This window comes from Podarcis filfolensis (assembly GCF_964270895.1).
Source record: "Podarcis filfolensis genome assembly, chromosome: 5".
NCBI classification, from domain to species: Eukaryota; Metazoa; Chordata; class Lepidosauria; order Squamata; family Lacertidae; genus Podarcis; species Podarcis filfolensis.
This window is the reverse complement of record NC_139608.1, coordinates 15,031,387-15,047,133: the sequence shown is the minus strand read 5'-3', so window position 1 is coordinate 15,047,133 and position 15,747 is coordinate 15,031,387. Positions and strand designations below refer to the sequence as shown.

Here is a 15,747-nt window from a genome sequence, read left to right as displayed (position 1 = left end):
TTATAATTTATCAGGAGACTCTTTTAATGAAACTTTTGAAAGACAACAAATCCCAGGTGCCCACAGCAATCTATAAGTAAAGTCATTTTTCTTTGGTAATAAATGATTTCATTCTCATAAATAGATTCATGTGTACATGCTGTGCACCAGGGAAGACAATGCTCCACATAAAAGCTTATTCTACTCCTCGGCTTCAGACCCTTCGTCATCATGGCTGATCTGGAAATAACGCAGTTCGTAGGTCTCCTTGTCAGACGCAACCACGCGCAGCCAGTCACGGAGATTGTTCTTCTTGAGATACTTCTTTGTGAGATACTTAAGGTACCTTTAACACAAAAGGCCAAGTGATTTTAAGTGTATGATGTAATTTGATCATAAGCGTTTACAAAGACATGATACAAGACAGCAGTCGATGACTGCGAAAAGCAACAATGATTATTTGTTGAGCATCTGACCCTTAAGACGTAGCCTGTCTAGCAGAACACCTAAGTCTGCAATTCTATAGACAAGGGAGAAATTTTAACGGTGCCCAATGGGGATTACTTCTGAATAGACACATATAGGAAACTGAACTCAGAACCAGAAAGTTCCCAGTTGAAATTTGTTGTTTGTTGTGAACTCACTGAATGGACTTAGGCAAGTCACTATTGTTTTCTGCCCCATTTACAACCAGGAGGTGAAGCAGACCCACCTTACAAGATTGTTGAAAGGCTGAGAATTATATGAAAAAATCTGAAACTCTGAGGTGCTATATAAATACTATTACATGTGATGAAATGAATCTCCATATTAATGCAATCTATCTTAAAAGATGAACTTAATTCACCAAAGGATGAAGGCCATAGCTCAGTGGTAGAGAATCTGCCCCCCCACAGAAGGTCTTAAGTTCAACCCTCAGCATCTCTACATAGGGCTGGGAGAGCTTCCGTCTCTGAAACCCTGGAGTGCTGCTGCCATCGGCCCTCAAACATCAAATCTGGCGCTCTTTGAAAAAAGGTAAATGGTTTGATTTGGTATGGGACAGTTTAATATGATCCTGTGAGTGACCAACTGAGTAGGCAAAAACTAGGCCACTCCAGGAATTGCCAAAATATTACACTGCTCTCCCACAAAAAACAACAACCTAAGAACACATATTTGGAAATCAAGTGAAATCCATTAGCTTCCTTTCAAATATATCATACTAGTTCAGAAATCAACTGTAGGAAGCTGGAGCAAATTAAATAGCCCAACCTCATCTTCCAGTTCTCTTTCAAAAGCTGATATTCCAGAACAGAACTGCGAATAGTCTTCAGGTGTCAAGTGTGTGTTTGGCACAGACACACATGCTAAAGACACGAGATAATAAACAGCCTCAAATGATACTACTTCAGGTTAGCTTAACTGGGGAATTTCAACTAAAGCCACATTTTAAATTTGTTTACAATTCTTGCTACGTGTCCTGAGGTTTGAGCTAAAATCAGAAAGAAAAGCCCACCACACAAAATAAAAACACCCACCTTTTTGAGAACTGCCTTTCAGATGTCACTGTGATTTTGTTCTTAAAGCGTTCAATATGAACTACATTTCCCAAGTTTCCAGTTTTTCCATTGACCTTAACTTTTTCCTTCAGGAACTGTTCCTAATTCAAGAAAAACAAAAAAATGCAACACTAGGGAATGGTGCCCTAGATGTGGAACTAGGGAAGTGACCCTAGCCAGACAATCCATTATTACAGTCACAGAATGCAAATAAATCATGCAAGAATCAAGAAAAATGAATAGAAATATTAATAGAAATATTCCTACTAATGTAATTCATAACATACAATATCTGTCTCTCTCTATATATTTATTTTAAGATACCAAAACATTGGTACGATACATAGTCATTTGGTATGAAATCCATCTGGGTTATGATTAAGATAGTCACTAAGCCATGCTAAATAATTATTCCATCCAGGTCTGTAACTCCAAACCTCCCTGCTCAAGCAAAGGTAATTGCAGGCAGTAAGAATTAAAACAGGATGTGATTAATTGGCTGGGAAAGATTTACAGTTGTAGGAGTCAAGTTCTTACCCATAGGCTGATTTGACTAAAGGGCAACTATTTATCATGAATTTTACTATAAACACGCACAGACTTAATTTCCTTTAAAAGAAACCTCAAACATTTGAATTTTTTACCTTCCTTCCTTAAGTTTCAATGTATGTTGCCATTAAAACATGACCAAAGAAGTGTGAACAGCAGAACTACTTACAAAATTTCCTGAATCAAATATTCCATCTTCTACAGGATGGGTGAGGTCAAGGCTATACTTGCAAGCTGATTTTTTCAGTTTCTTGTCCTTTTGCTAAAAGAAAACCAAACATGCCCCTGAAGTTAGTATTTATTTTATGATCCTTATCTTCAATCAGTATAGTCAAGAGGAAATATATACCTAATATATCAGAGATGCCTTAATATATTTCTCTACTTAACCAATATTCTTTATCCTGTAACTTTCACTTAACACAGAAAATATATTAGCAATCAAAATTTCATCACCTACCCTCACTACGGTGCAAGCAAAGCACAAGAATTAACAGCTCTTTAATAGCTAACTTTGTTTTCCTCTCAAAGGGCTAGGGACAACTTTTTTGTTACCCTATTTTAGACTAAAATAACGGAGGACCTTGCGCCAAACAAACAAGAGCAGTTTCTGCCACGAGCACCAACTAGAATCCAAAGGGCCCATATCCAGGACCTGTGAGGTGGCAGAATCTGTCCAGTCAGGGCAGTCAAGTGGTTAGAATGCTAGACTAGGATATGGGAGATTAAGGTCAAACCCTCACTCAGCCATGAAGTAGGTGACCTTGGGCCAGTAACTACCTCTTCGCCTAACCTACCTTTGAGTGTTCTTGTGGGGATTCAATGAGAGGAAGAACGATGTACAGCACCTTGAATTTTTGCTAATTAAACACTATGGTCTTTTAAATGGGGGGGGGGCAAGGCGTATTGTTTTTGTTACTGTGTATTTTTGTGTTTTTATATTGTAAACCACCTTGTGATCCTCCGATGAAGGGTTTATAGAAATTTAATAAATAATAACAACTCGGGGGCGGGGGGGAGGTTGGACTTAAGTGCTATGGAAGACCAGGATTAAGTGTCATTCCTTCATTTGTGGCTATCATAGCATTGGGCTCCCCCTCCCCTTTCTTCCGATGTATACCTAATGTTAAGATGTACAGTGGTACCTCAGGTTACAGATGCTTCAGGTTGCAGACTCTGCTAACCCTGAAACAGTACGTCAGGTTAAGAACTTTGCTTCAGGATGAGAACAGAAATTGTGCAGCAGCGGCTCCCATTAGCTAAAGTGGTACCTTTGGTTAAGAACAGTTTCAGGTTAAGAACGGACCTCCAGAACGAATTAAGTTCTTAATCTGAGGTACCACTGTATACCTAAAGTTAAGCGGTGGTAATACACAAGATGCAGAACTGGGGACACTCATCATTTACTATTGCCAGTTGACATTTATCCACGGGCTTTTCAAGATTTCCCATGTCCCTTTATGGATGTCCTATGCATTTCTGCTGGAGCAGCAAACTTGGGTGACCTTCCTTCAGATGCTGCTGGACTTCCAGACAGCGGGGCCCAATGATCAAGAATGACCTCAAATTGCAATCTGGCAACATCTCCCTTTGCGTGAGAGGAGTACGAAACCCATCCCCGAAAAGCACGACAACGTGAATGAGGCACCTGTCGGCTTTATTAGAAAATTGGCAATGAGTTGAGAGTTCTTCACAAGAGTCCTCCAGACCTTATTTCGCATTATGTACGTGATCTTGCAAAACGTGTGTGGCGCCCATGAACTCAGGGTGCCAAACACGACAGGCAATCCTACTGAATTCAACGGGCTTACTCCCAAGTAAGGGGCAGTTTAGGGTCACAGCTACACAGCAGCCTCCCAACAGCCCTGCAAGGCTTACTAGTGTGTGACAGGAAAGGAGCAGGCGAGGGAGAGAGGAGTGAGCAGGGAAGCCTTCCTGCCCTCCTTTAACCCACCCGCAGCGCGTGTCTCCCGCCTCAGCCCGCCCGGCTCAGAAACTCACCGGCGCCATCTTGGCCAGGCAATGGAGAAAGGGAGGGCGGAAGCATTGCGGCCGCGCTTTTATAGATATCCGCGCCGTGACGCAATGACGTGCAGCGTGGCCCACGCTCGAGGAATAAAGGAAGAGAGTTGACGCTCGGATCAGGGAAGAGGGGTAATACTTCCGGGTGCCGTGCCCCCGCTCGTTTCCGGTAACGTGCGCACACCGGAAGCTGCCTGATGCAGATTCCGGCCGGTGGGTCCTGGTGTCTCGGCGCTTCTTTATTTTGGGGGATTTTCAATTTTAATCAATAAAAATAAGAAACCCAAGGAGCGCGAGGAAGAACCGACTGGAAACAGCTTTCCAGGGCAATAGACAGGGGCATACGCAGCCCCGGGTGGAGAGGCTTGGGACTGGAGTCCTTCTGAATGCCGAGCGAGGCTCTACTTCCGAGCGACACCTCTTCCCAAGGTTCCCTACAATTGCTGTAGGATTTTTGGAACCCATAGTCTCTGTCTGGAAATGCCGCAAGGCTCCACCACACCCACCCACCCCGCATTTTAATGCAAGCAAGCTATTCTTGGAAAAGCGCCTCCCAATTAGACAAGTACTATTTAGGGTTGCCATATTTCAAACAATGAAAATCCGTTGTTGTTTTTTATTTTCCAATTAACAAATCAAAACCAAATTAAATTAACACTATTATTTTTTATATTAAAAAAATAGGTTTCTTGCTTCGGATTTTCCTGGATATTTGACCGATTTCCACTGGGATACTATTCCGGATGTATGGCAACCCCAAATACTAGCTGGCCAAAAATCTCTTTGCCTGCCTCTGAAGTAACAGTGGACTACATTACAGGGGTTCAAGAAGCCCTTTCCAACCCCAAACCTCTCCCCTCTGCAATGCAGCAGATATTAACAATCAGTTTTAGCTTTTGGGTGTCAAGTCCTCCCCAACCTTGTTTTACAATGGGAGAAATATTGGGCACCTTCGTGCTGTTCAAGCAAATGTATTTGCTCAGGTCAGTTTTTATTGGGCAATCCACTGCAGCCTTCCTTTTCAAGTGAGATTGTGATCAATGATGCATGATTAGTAAGGAAACTACAGTAGGGTCACGTCCGTATAGAATTCATAATCTGTGGAAGTGCATATACAAGGCATTTATTAGCAGTTGTAGTGAAAAAAGTCAAAAGAGTAGCACTTAGGTTCAAACTTTATTCTCATTGTGATCCAAATCATAATTCAAACTTTTCAATAAAACAGTCGTTAAAAGCCAAGAACTCTTTTAACACATGAATACGCTATTACAGAAATGCAGAAAAAATACAAACCTTTCAAGTTTTGCTTTTAAAGTCAAAAGTCACTCCTGTACAATGAACACTGCATCCATTTGCTAGCCAGTAGGTATATTGCATACTTGTCTGAGCTACCGTATGTGGCAAATACAAAACCCCTTCTCCCCACACGTTGTTTACAATTATATGTTAATGTAACAGTCACTGATCATGAGCGTTCACTACAAGACCTAGATAAAACAATGTAAATAAAAGCCACAGAGATCATTGTCCGAGTTGTACTGTGGAAATGTGAGTATAATGTATGAGAGTCATATGCTTTACACAGGATAAAATGTTTAAGCACAGCTTGTTCTATGAAAGTTTCCAGACACAGCCAACATTTCCATACTTAAAGCTTACTGCAGTCAAACATGTCATCTAGTCACTAGAATAGCTTGGTCACAATGTTTGACTGTGTTAGACTAAGGTTCAATGTACTAGAACTCTACTTGCATCATAGGCATGCTATAAATTTATGGAATACAAAACCCTGTAAGACTTTCAAGCAGCTTTGTTAAAATAATCAACTTAAGCTCTTTCAATTCTTCACAAGAGCAGCCCTGAGAAGAGTATATTCAAGTCATGGCTCAACTAGCAGTGGTTTTGTTGAACAAAGACACAACAACACATCAAGAGGTAAAGTTGGGTTTTAAAAAAGAAGTTCCTAACATCTGAGGCAAGAGAACCTACAGCACACTGAACAAAACATCAATGGACCCAAACAAGAAAGCTTGCACCATTACAGAACAGCAGCAGGACTGAGTTGCTCATATCAACAGCCTTAATTTTGGCTTACAGCTTGTTAGAAGAGCTTCCACCTGCTCCAACTAAATACAATTTGTTCCAACTATGAAGTAAAAACCATTTAAAAGTGAATTTAGAGAAACATGATTACCCTGAAATAGCTTAAATAACCTGAAAGATACAGTATTAAGCTTTTATTAGCAAAGTTAGTTTATTGTAAACCTGGTGGGTTTGTAGAGACTGCTCTCTACTAATAAAATGGCTTTGCTATTGTCTTATTGTAAATACTGTAGTTTTTACTGGTGAAATGACATTGCAAAACCTGTATGCAAAAGAGTGCCATACAGATCTACTTAGCAGATTCCCCCCCCCCCATCTAGTCTAGATATTCTGTGGTTCCAGATTGCTAAAAGTCAAGTTGAAATTAAGACAGTATGTTTTCCGAAGTAAAAGAGGGCACTTCAGTAACACATTTCCAAAAGCCACCTGCCTCTACACATTTTAGTTGCATACGTCCTTAAGATGATGCAAGCAGTTAAGATGTTAGTAGGACTCTTCAGATACTATGACACCAGTTTACTTCTCAAAACTGTTCACATTCATGACTAATGATACTAGCTGAGTCCATGTTTCAAACTGAGACTTCTCATTCAAACCATGAATACTGAGAATCAACTATCTAGGAACACTCACATGATTAGACTAAATATGCTAAAATCCTTCAGCTTTCCAGTAGCCCTAGATCTTGAAATATGTAGTTATTTACTACCACATCAAGACTGTGCTTTGTTCGAGTGTTTATTGCCAAATCAATCTGCGTTGTGCCCCTTCTCTGCATAGATACTTATAATATAGAGCCCACCACTAGACCCTGATGCAGTTCATTTACACCTGTTGTCTAACTAACTTCACTGATTAAAGGGCAACCATATTCCTAACTGAAGCTCAAAATCCTGTTTCCTATGCACACAAAAAGCTGCCAGTAATGAACTAAGCACGTTTTAAGAACCCAGTCACTAGTTCAAGTTAGTCAGTTGCTACCAATATTTAAGGCAAATTTAAGTTAAGTTGGTGTCCCGCAAAATGCTAATGAAGCAGCATGATCTTACAAAGTTGAAGGTCATATAGACAAATTGTCCGTTAGCGATTAGGCATTTGCCTGTTCAGTGTAATCAAGTCTTGCACAAGTAGATTGTGAGTCAGAGTGACCCTTTAACACAGCGCTGAAGTTCTTGTACTTGATAGAGCACTCTGTCATAGTTCTTTTTGGGACTGTACAACCCATGACCTAATTTCAGTTGCGTGAAACCAGGCTCATATTAAGCCTTTATACAAGCTAGTATGTGCACTTTTGATCCATTAATAAAAAGTCAAAAAGTCTATTTGTGCTACAAAACTAAAGAGTTAAAATCAAAAACAAATATGCCTAATACTGAAACACTTGAGGCATTCCCTTCTTTTAAACTAGAAGAGTGGCTGAACTCCATGTTGAAATCAAAGGCCTCTAGTGAATCTCCTCTCCCTCCCTCCCACCCCCAAGCTTTTGTGCACTATTAACCAGAGTATGAAAGCATCCAATATTCTGGATGTTTGCATCACAGGCAAATGGTGACATGTTAAGAGTGAGCCAGCCAGCAAGACTACAGATATAAGTTTGTTGTACATGGCCATCAGCACTGGCATTTTGATCACATGAGTTCCCTTGTCTCCAGCTCAACGACTATTCACAGTTCAGTGCAAGCCACATTTCACCATATTTTAAGATAAAAGTGGTTATTCGCATTTGTTTAAAATGTTGTATTTAAACACTATTCTTACTTAAACCCAAACTTAGTACTACCTTGGTATTGGCACTGCTATACAGTCACATTTGAGCAAAGCATACTAGTTAATACCTCATGATCTAAAATGACAGTTTTGACTGCCTTGCCATTCCTGTAAGCACTTGAACTTCAGCAATTTTAATATTGCCAAATGGCTTGCAACATTAGCCAGCACTATTTTCAAACAAAGACACGAGGTTGCTAGTGAAGGTTATAGCTTTGGTGATAATTAGAACTAAAATAAGAAATCTGCAGTTGCTGGGATATGAGCAGCTGCTCAAATCCAGATGGTCCTATTTGCAAGGTTTTATGGCTACAGCACATTCTTCACTCATTGCACACATGACTGATACCTAAAGGAGAGAGAAAAAGCATTATTAGGATACACAAACAGCTATTACATTTACAACAAGTGTTGTGATGGCAATAGTTGAGTTCTAGCATCAGTATTCCAATTTTAGTCAGCCTCCCAGCAAAAAGCTAATCACAAAGCACATAATTAAGCCAATCTAACATAATAGTAGCTTGAGTTCAGCTGAAAAATAGGAAGAAGTATTTATAATAAAGACAAGCTGAGGAATATAACTTTAACTTATCCTGATCATCTAGTTTAGGAGGGCACTGATATAATTTCCATGTAATTATTTTGGCACCAGGTTTTTTACAAAATGAGACAGTGGTTCCCAATTGGAGGTCTGCATAACCTATCCAGGGGGTCCATGGCTCATCAACTGCTCGGGACATCTCATTTTTTTTAGGGCTATGCTCTTGTGTAGGAGTGTGGTCCAGAAGACGCGCATCACAGTTGTGCTGGGACATTTTGGAGGGGGTATGGTGTCACCATTGACGTAACAAAGATTACATTTTCAAAAGTAGGGGGACCATGGCTTGGCTTTTGAAAAACAGGCAGTCTACAGTACTTAGCTACTTAGGAACCACTAGATTTACATGTTGGTTTTTGTTACTAGTGTGATGCCAAAGCTTCCCATGGCTGATATGTTCTGCTTTGAAGGTATAATGTATTTCTATTTTAAATGTGTTGCAAGTTGCTTGGAGACCTTCAGTTAGTAAGCAATTAAAAACTATAATAAATAATATGAATGAAGAAAAAACCAACTGCAATTACAAGAGATAAGCCACTTATTATTTCAGAATAGAAAACTAATTCCACTTTATCCCCCTTTCTTTTCTCCCCATTAAAATAAGGCCCAGGAAGTTATTTTAGATCAACCGTTAGCAGCAATAAAGTACTTTCAAGGTAACTTGGGTGTCAAAAGAAAAATAAAACCCCGGACTTTTTCAAACCTCCGAGATTTTACCTGGAAATCTTCGCCTGCATTATATTTCCCCTCTATTTCTTTGCCTAGTTCACCTTCTGGCACCTTCAGATCCTCACGAACTTCACCACTTTCTGTCAGCAAAGAGAGATATCCATCCTGTATACAGATCAGCTGCAAGAAATTAACAATTCCAATTCAATTTTATTCATAATTGAATGAAGTTCAGTCAAAAGTATTGACATATGGGCGTTGCTTTCTGAACTTGGCATTTTGCTTCTGATTGCTATAGACCAGTGGTTTTAAAAAAATTTTTCTCTGGACCACACTTTCAGAATAAAAATGTATAAAACAATGTGAACGAGAATATGAATCATTCACATATTATATTTATTGACTGTCCTGGAATCTTTCTGCCACACTTGCCATTGTCTCCTGCTATATCAATGTGGCACACCACACCGTTTGAGAACCACTGCTACAGAAGAACAACCTTGCACATTTCTAATACACAGAACCCAGTTTCAACCGTTTTTAGCTCAGGATCTATTCAGTGTGAATCACAGCTTTAGTCACTAAAGGGATAAAGCTAAAAATGCTGTATTCAGTAGCACTTTCTAGCAAAAGCAGCTTTGAAACTGAAAAATATAGTAAGATGATCTAAAACTGCCAATTAATTTTATATGTGGTTCCAAATATTGTTATTGGCAGATGTTATGCAAATGTAATTTGCTTCAAATATTCCTGAATATTTTATAGCAAAGCCTATTGAAGAAATTGAAGAATTGAAGAAATTAACCCAGCATGAGATATTTCATAATACTGCAAAGTACATGAAGATAGTTCTACTAACATACACTATGCTCTGTATTTAAACATATACATCAAAGCCAAGAACTGCACAACAAAATTGCACAAAATTTTTAGTCTGACAGAAACAATTCATCTTAGTCTGGACACAAGGGGAATATTTAGGGCCACTTGTTTTATTAAGTGTATGTGTATCCCATCTTTTCTATTAGCATGTTCAAGGTGGCCCCCATCCTACAAAATCAATTCATAATGATGATTTGATGGCATTTGTAATAATCTCTCCACTCCCTCTAATGATGGCATTTTATGTTGTCCAGTGGACGCACCAAGGGTTAAGTATTTGACTGGAAATGGGATGTCAGAGGTACGAGATTACAAAACCCAGCTCGTTTTGATGGGTCCTTTGGAAGGCTAAGTAATTTAAGGCGTGGAATTTTAATTAAGGAAGCATAGTTTTTTCATAGGACATCAGGCTATGCCCAGAAGGGACTTTCTATTTGTATAGATTAAAATGTAGACTTACTTGATAGTCATTCCTCTTGATGTTAGGAACATCCATGTTGTGAGTGGAAGGACAAATATCTTCATATTTTTTGCCAGTGAACACATCAATGCCAACTAGGTGGACCTAGGAGAATGTTCATGCACATATATTTAGGCTACCAAGAACAGTATGTTCCAAGAACAAAGTTTGGGGTAGGTGGGGGGAGAGAGAAAGCAATGAGAAGTAATTCATGTGCACCCACCCAGAGACTAAAGCTGGAACAGTTCTGTAAGGAGAAGCCACATATAATGATACTCAAATTACAGTCTATGATTGACTAGAACAAGACAGTCAAACACATGGCCTGAATCCTGCATTCGACCCTCAAAGCTGTTTTTGGCAGCCTTCAGCAACATTTGACCCAAAACCAGTTAAGGAGGCACTGAGCTTTGGGAAGAGTTGTCTCTACACAACTACACTACAACTCCCATCGTCCCTAGCTAGCAGGACCAGTGGTCAGGTATGATGGGAGTTGTTGTCCAACAACATCTGGGGACCCAAGGTTGAGAAAGGCTGGGCTAGCCTATACAGTACAGTATCTTACTTCAGGAGAAAAAAGTCACGAATGATTCCATCTCCACAAATAGCTTAGAATTCTGAGACAGTTTTCTGTAACCAAAAGTTAGCATTTAAATTGATGTTTGGATGTAGCTTCTATGCTAACTGCCTAGATTCAAGTCACCTATGCATGCCCATCACCTTTAAGAATCCTTCTACCAAGGAGATATCTTACTGAAGAACTATCAAGATCATATTTGTGTATGGCGACAGTTCTGAACTTAAGCATGTGCTTAGATACAAATTACACAAGCTCCAAAAGAGAGGCTTGAGTACCTCAAGCTACCTCAATTTTCTGACTTAAATTCACAAGCTTAATCCTGGCGTGCTCCAAACCCAGGAGGACCAGGTTGTGCTGCAGATCTGTACTGATTCCCTTCTCACCCTCACCATCGGATTCCCTCCATTTGTGATGCAAAACTAGAGAGGAGCTTATGAGCTTCCAGGATGTTTGTAATCCTCCAAACCATGATTTGGAGATTACGAATGCAATGTCTGAATTGAACCAGTGTACCACTTGGAATCAGATAAATCATTCAGACAAAGGTATTTATAGAGATTGCAAATTTACTAAAACAGTGAGTGCTATATTGGGGGACTCACTTTCCATGCTCTCCCCTAGCAGAGAATGCCACCCAAGTCAGAAACCTTATACTAGGACAGCCAGCTAGACTTGCACTACAAGGAGAGGACAGATAGTGGCAAGTTAAGTAAGACTGGGCCATGCACCTGGCAAATCTGATGTTAATGTTTAATATTAGTAAACTAATATTCATTGAAGAGCAATGTTGGCATACCAGAACAGAAGTAAAACTCAAGAAAGCTCTACCAAGCAATTACCTTTGCATGACCATGCTTGCCAGTCTTCGAAGTTGACATTTCTACAATCTTGCAGGGACGTCCCTTCAGCACCACAAAGCCATTTTTGCGGAGTGCAGAACACTGCATAGGATAGGTGGCAGAAGCACCAGCATCTCCAGTGGTAAAATCAACTTCATCAGCCATAGTATGTAGTGTGTTCTGGCAAATACTATAAAATTTAAAAATAAATTCAGTTATTTCATGTATCAGTTACATAATAAAGTATTTGTATCTTTAAGAGTGTTATAAATAGATATGCAGATGAACACAAACCATACTTCAAATACAATGAACCATGTTACAGAAAGTACTACGCTCAGTCCAGCATTGAACATATCAACATATTCCACCTTCACTGCAAGTACAACAGAGTTGTGAAATGGAATAGCTGTCCCCTGTGGTCACTGAGTACACATCCTAAAAATGCTAGCTCAAGACTGCAGTATGAGATGGGAAGGGCAATATTTTACTCTCAGGGGTCCAAACTGCCATGTTATGGCTCAGCCAGGGCATGGGGAGAGGAGGAAGAGAAAAGTTGCAGGAGACAATGGTAACAAGGAATGCAAAATTACAATTACAAGATTTATAAGAAATGCAAATTTTACAAGATTTATAAACTGGGACGACAGATTTATAAATTTGGTTTCTGAAGCTGTGGAATAGCATTTTGGGGGATTATTGAAGATTAAGTGCTACTGTCCCACACTCGACTTAAACATGAACACAGTATTTTGCTGGCAAATGCCAGCTCCTATTTGGTGAGAGCTACAGGCGCTGTGCGTTAAACCACAGAGCCTAGGGCTTGCCGATCAGAAGGTCGGCGGTTCGAATCCCCAAGACGGGATGAGCTAGGTCCCTGCTCCTGCCAACATAGCAGTTCGAAAGCACGTCAAAGTACCGCTCCGGCGGGAAGGTAAACAGTGTTTCTGTGCGCTGCTCTGGTTCACCAGAAGTGGTTAGTCATGCTAGCCACATGACCCAGAAGCTGTACGCCGGCTCCCTTGGCCAATAAAGCGAGATGAGCGCCGCAACCCCAGAGTCGTCCGCGACTGGACCTAATGGTCAGGGGTCCCTTTACCCTTACACACCACAGCAATTATAACAGTAACATGTTTCCCACACACTCTGATTGTATGGTGAAATATACAACTGAGCAATTACCAGTGAACGGGGCTTCTTATTATAGGATGGTTGCAGCAGCATGAAGCATCCCATCTCTCAGAAGTGCCTTTTTGGCAACAACTACAGCCATTTCATGATATTACAATCACAGCAGTTACCCTCAAGCCAGAAATGAAGTGCATGGGGAGAGGTGATGTGAAAGAGCAAAGGGATAACTAATACAGGGTGCTTACAGTAGGCATTTTGAGGTGGTTCACAATTCTGGCAGCCGAAGCAAGTCTACTTATCATTTAGTGATCTCAGGAACCTGTTTCATCACTGTCTAAAAGCTGTAAGGGTGTACCATGACTGGTAGGGAATGCAGCAGATAGGCGTTAAGCAGCTGAAGCAAAAGCAGATGGGGCTGCTGCATCACTAAAACTCTCACAAGAGAATGGAATTTGAACAGATACAGAGCTTACTTTACCCTGCATAACAAATGGGATTGCTCTCAGGAAGAGTTTGTGAGCATCCTAAAGGTATCTGGGTGCCCACTATTTCTCAACAGAGGGGGATGGTGTACTAGGTATGGGAAGATTTGACTAGACGACCTTTGGACAGACCCTACACATCAATTCTTAAGAGGAACAAGGAAGCTTAGTAGGTGTGCACTCTCTTACTCTCTCTCACACACATTGAGAACACAGGGCCACGTTTTGACCTACCCAGCCACCAAAAGCGGAAACCAATGTGGGAAAACAATGGCCAAAGGAGCTCCTCTACCTGTTAAACCCTAAAAACACATTCCAAAATCCGCAATAGGGCAGTATCCTTAGTAGGGCGTTTTCTCATCTTGGTTAGTCCTAATGGAGATGGCCCTAGAATTGGCATCCACAGTCACGTACGGACTCACTGTTAAAACCGTGTTTATGGAGGACAATGTTACTCAGCTACGAGTGATCGCCAAAGACGTCGACGACTATGAATTCTAGCCGTTTTCTTGGGGACCAACATGGCTGCCTTTCCTTCTTGGGTAATTCTAAACACTCGTGACCAAGAAGCAAAAAGGCCATCATGGATGGAGAAGCTGCGACCCCCCCCCCCGGGACTGCGAACAGTTCCTAACCAGGTTGGTCGGGGTGTGTGTGTGTGATATGAGGTGGTGTAGGCCCAACGCTATCTACCTGGCTATCCTGCACGGCAAAGGGGTTGGGATGGATGACCCTTGGGGACCCCATCCGACTCTACGGAGGGCACCGCTGCTTCTCCGCGGAATACACCGTTATTATGCGGCGGGGGGGGGAGTCATCAGGCCAATTTAAACATGGTTTTCCTCACAGAGCGGGTAATGAGAGAAACAGAGCCGAGCAAACGATCCGCTGGCCTGGGAAATTCAAGCCCCCGCCCCCCGGTTCCTCCATCTCCTCAGCCCCGAGTCCCCCCAGCTCCCGCGAAGGGAGGCGCCCCGCATGGCCGCCTCGTGGGAAGAGCAGGCGGCGCCGGGGAGAAGCCTGAGGGGAAGGCGCCGGCCGCCTCGGACCCGGGTCTGCACCAGACCAGCCCGGCCCGGTTCGCCGTTGGCCTGAGAGGATTCCAAGCGGCCCGCCAACGGCTCCAACGGCTGAGCGGAGGGACTAAGCGGTGGGGGGGGGAGGGGGCGCCGCACGCACCCGCGTCAGGAGCCAGCACTTACCTCCCACGGCGCAGGGAAAGACTGGAAGAGCGTCGCAGCAACGCGCACGCGCAGAGCAGCCGTAAAGGGAGGCAGGGAGGCGTGTGGGTGGAGAAAAGGAGGGAGGGAGAGAGAGAGAGAGCGGGAAGGGGAGGGGGGAATCCCCCTAGGCGTGAAGGGAGCGCGCGCCGTACGTTCCAAATTTAAAGGAGGGAGGAAGAAAATCCCCTCAGCCCCGCCCACATCGGGTACAGGTTATCCTCCTTCGCCATTGGCCGCTTTATCGCCCCACCCACGCAAGGCGCGAGCCCGGACCTACGCGCCGGTCTCTACGCCACGTGACGGCTTTTGCCTCCAGGACGGCGCCGCCTCCGCCTCCCTCCACATCCTGGATGTCTACACTTTTACGGCGTCTGTGATCGTCATCTGCCTGCGCCAACTCGCGGCTGAGCCAGGACTTTTCGTACACGTGTGGGCGCTTCGTAGCATGTGCTCGGCTTTGCCCGGAAGCGGTACGGAAAGCGGCTTGGATCAGAAAGCCTGGACTCTTGCCGCGCGCGACATTGTGTTGAAGCGTGCTGGTAGTTAGTGGGTTGGGAGAGCAGCAGCACCCCATCTTTTTTTCATACGAAAATGGTTAAGAAGCTTTGTGGAGTGTCAGTAGGTTGGCACAAACCATGACGTTTGGGGACATTAATCTAGCTCAGGGTTCCTAATAGTGTTAGAAAAACACCCCACTATGTTATGTAATTTTGTTACTATGTTATATATTTTTGTGTTTTTATCCTCTAAACTGCTCTGTGATCCTCGGATGAAGAGCGGCATAGAAATTTAATAATCATAGCCACTCACGCAGCAACTCTTGGGTCAGAGGTAGGGTGCCAACTTGAATAAAATATTGCATAATCGATCACAAGGCACCATTTGAATAGCAATGCCCATAAATTTTGTGGGTGCCTGGCCG

The 15,747-nt window shown here is 42.3% G+C and overlaps 2 protein-coding genes across 4 annotated transcripts; both read right to left on the bottom strand.

Moving 5' to 3' along the window:
• RPL22L1 (ribosomal protein L22 like 1) lies at positions 1-4,190 on the bottom strand. The gene is made up of 4 exons (XM_083613610.1): positions 4,071-4,190; positions 2,239-2,331; positions 1,500-1,621; positions 1-325 (listed from the first exon to the last, which is right to left on the bottom strand). The coding sequence occupies exons 1-4, from the start codon at positions 4,077-4,079 to the stop codon at positions 181-183; spliced, it is 369 nt and encodes a 122-aa protein (XP_083469736.1). The 5' UTR covers positions 4,080-4,190; the 3' UTR covers positions 1-180.
• Positions 4,191-5,254: 1,064 nt separating this feature from the next.
• Positions 5,255-15,173, bottom strand: EIF5A2 (eukaryotic translation initiation factor 5A2). Of its 3 annotated transcripts, none has more exons than XM_083614969.1 (5): positions 14,805-15,173; positions 11,990-12,179; positions 10,571-10,675; positions 9,277-9,408; positions 5,255-8,310 (listed from the first exon to the last, which is right to left on the bottom strand). In XM_083614969.1, exons 2-5 carry the CDS (start codon positions 12,152-12,154, stop codon positions 8,251-8,253), a joined length of 462 nt encoding a protein of 153 aa, XP_083471095.1. In that variant the 5' UTR covers positions 12,155-12,179; positions 14,805-15,173; the 3' UTR covers positions 5,255-8,250. The 3 variants fall into 3 exon arrangements, with proteins under 3 accessions (XP_083471095.1, XP_083471096.1, XP_083471097.1); XM_083614970.1 differs by lacking the exon at positions 14,805-15,173 and adding an exon at positions 14,296-14,690; XM_083614971.1 differs by lacking the exon at positions 14,805-15,173 and adding an exon at positions 13,172-14,673.
• Positions 15,174-15,747: the final 574 nt, after the last annotated feature.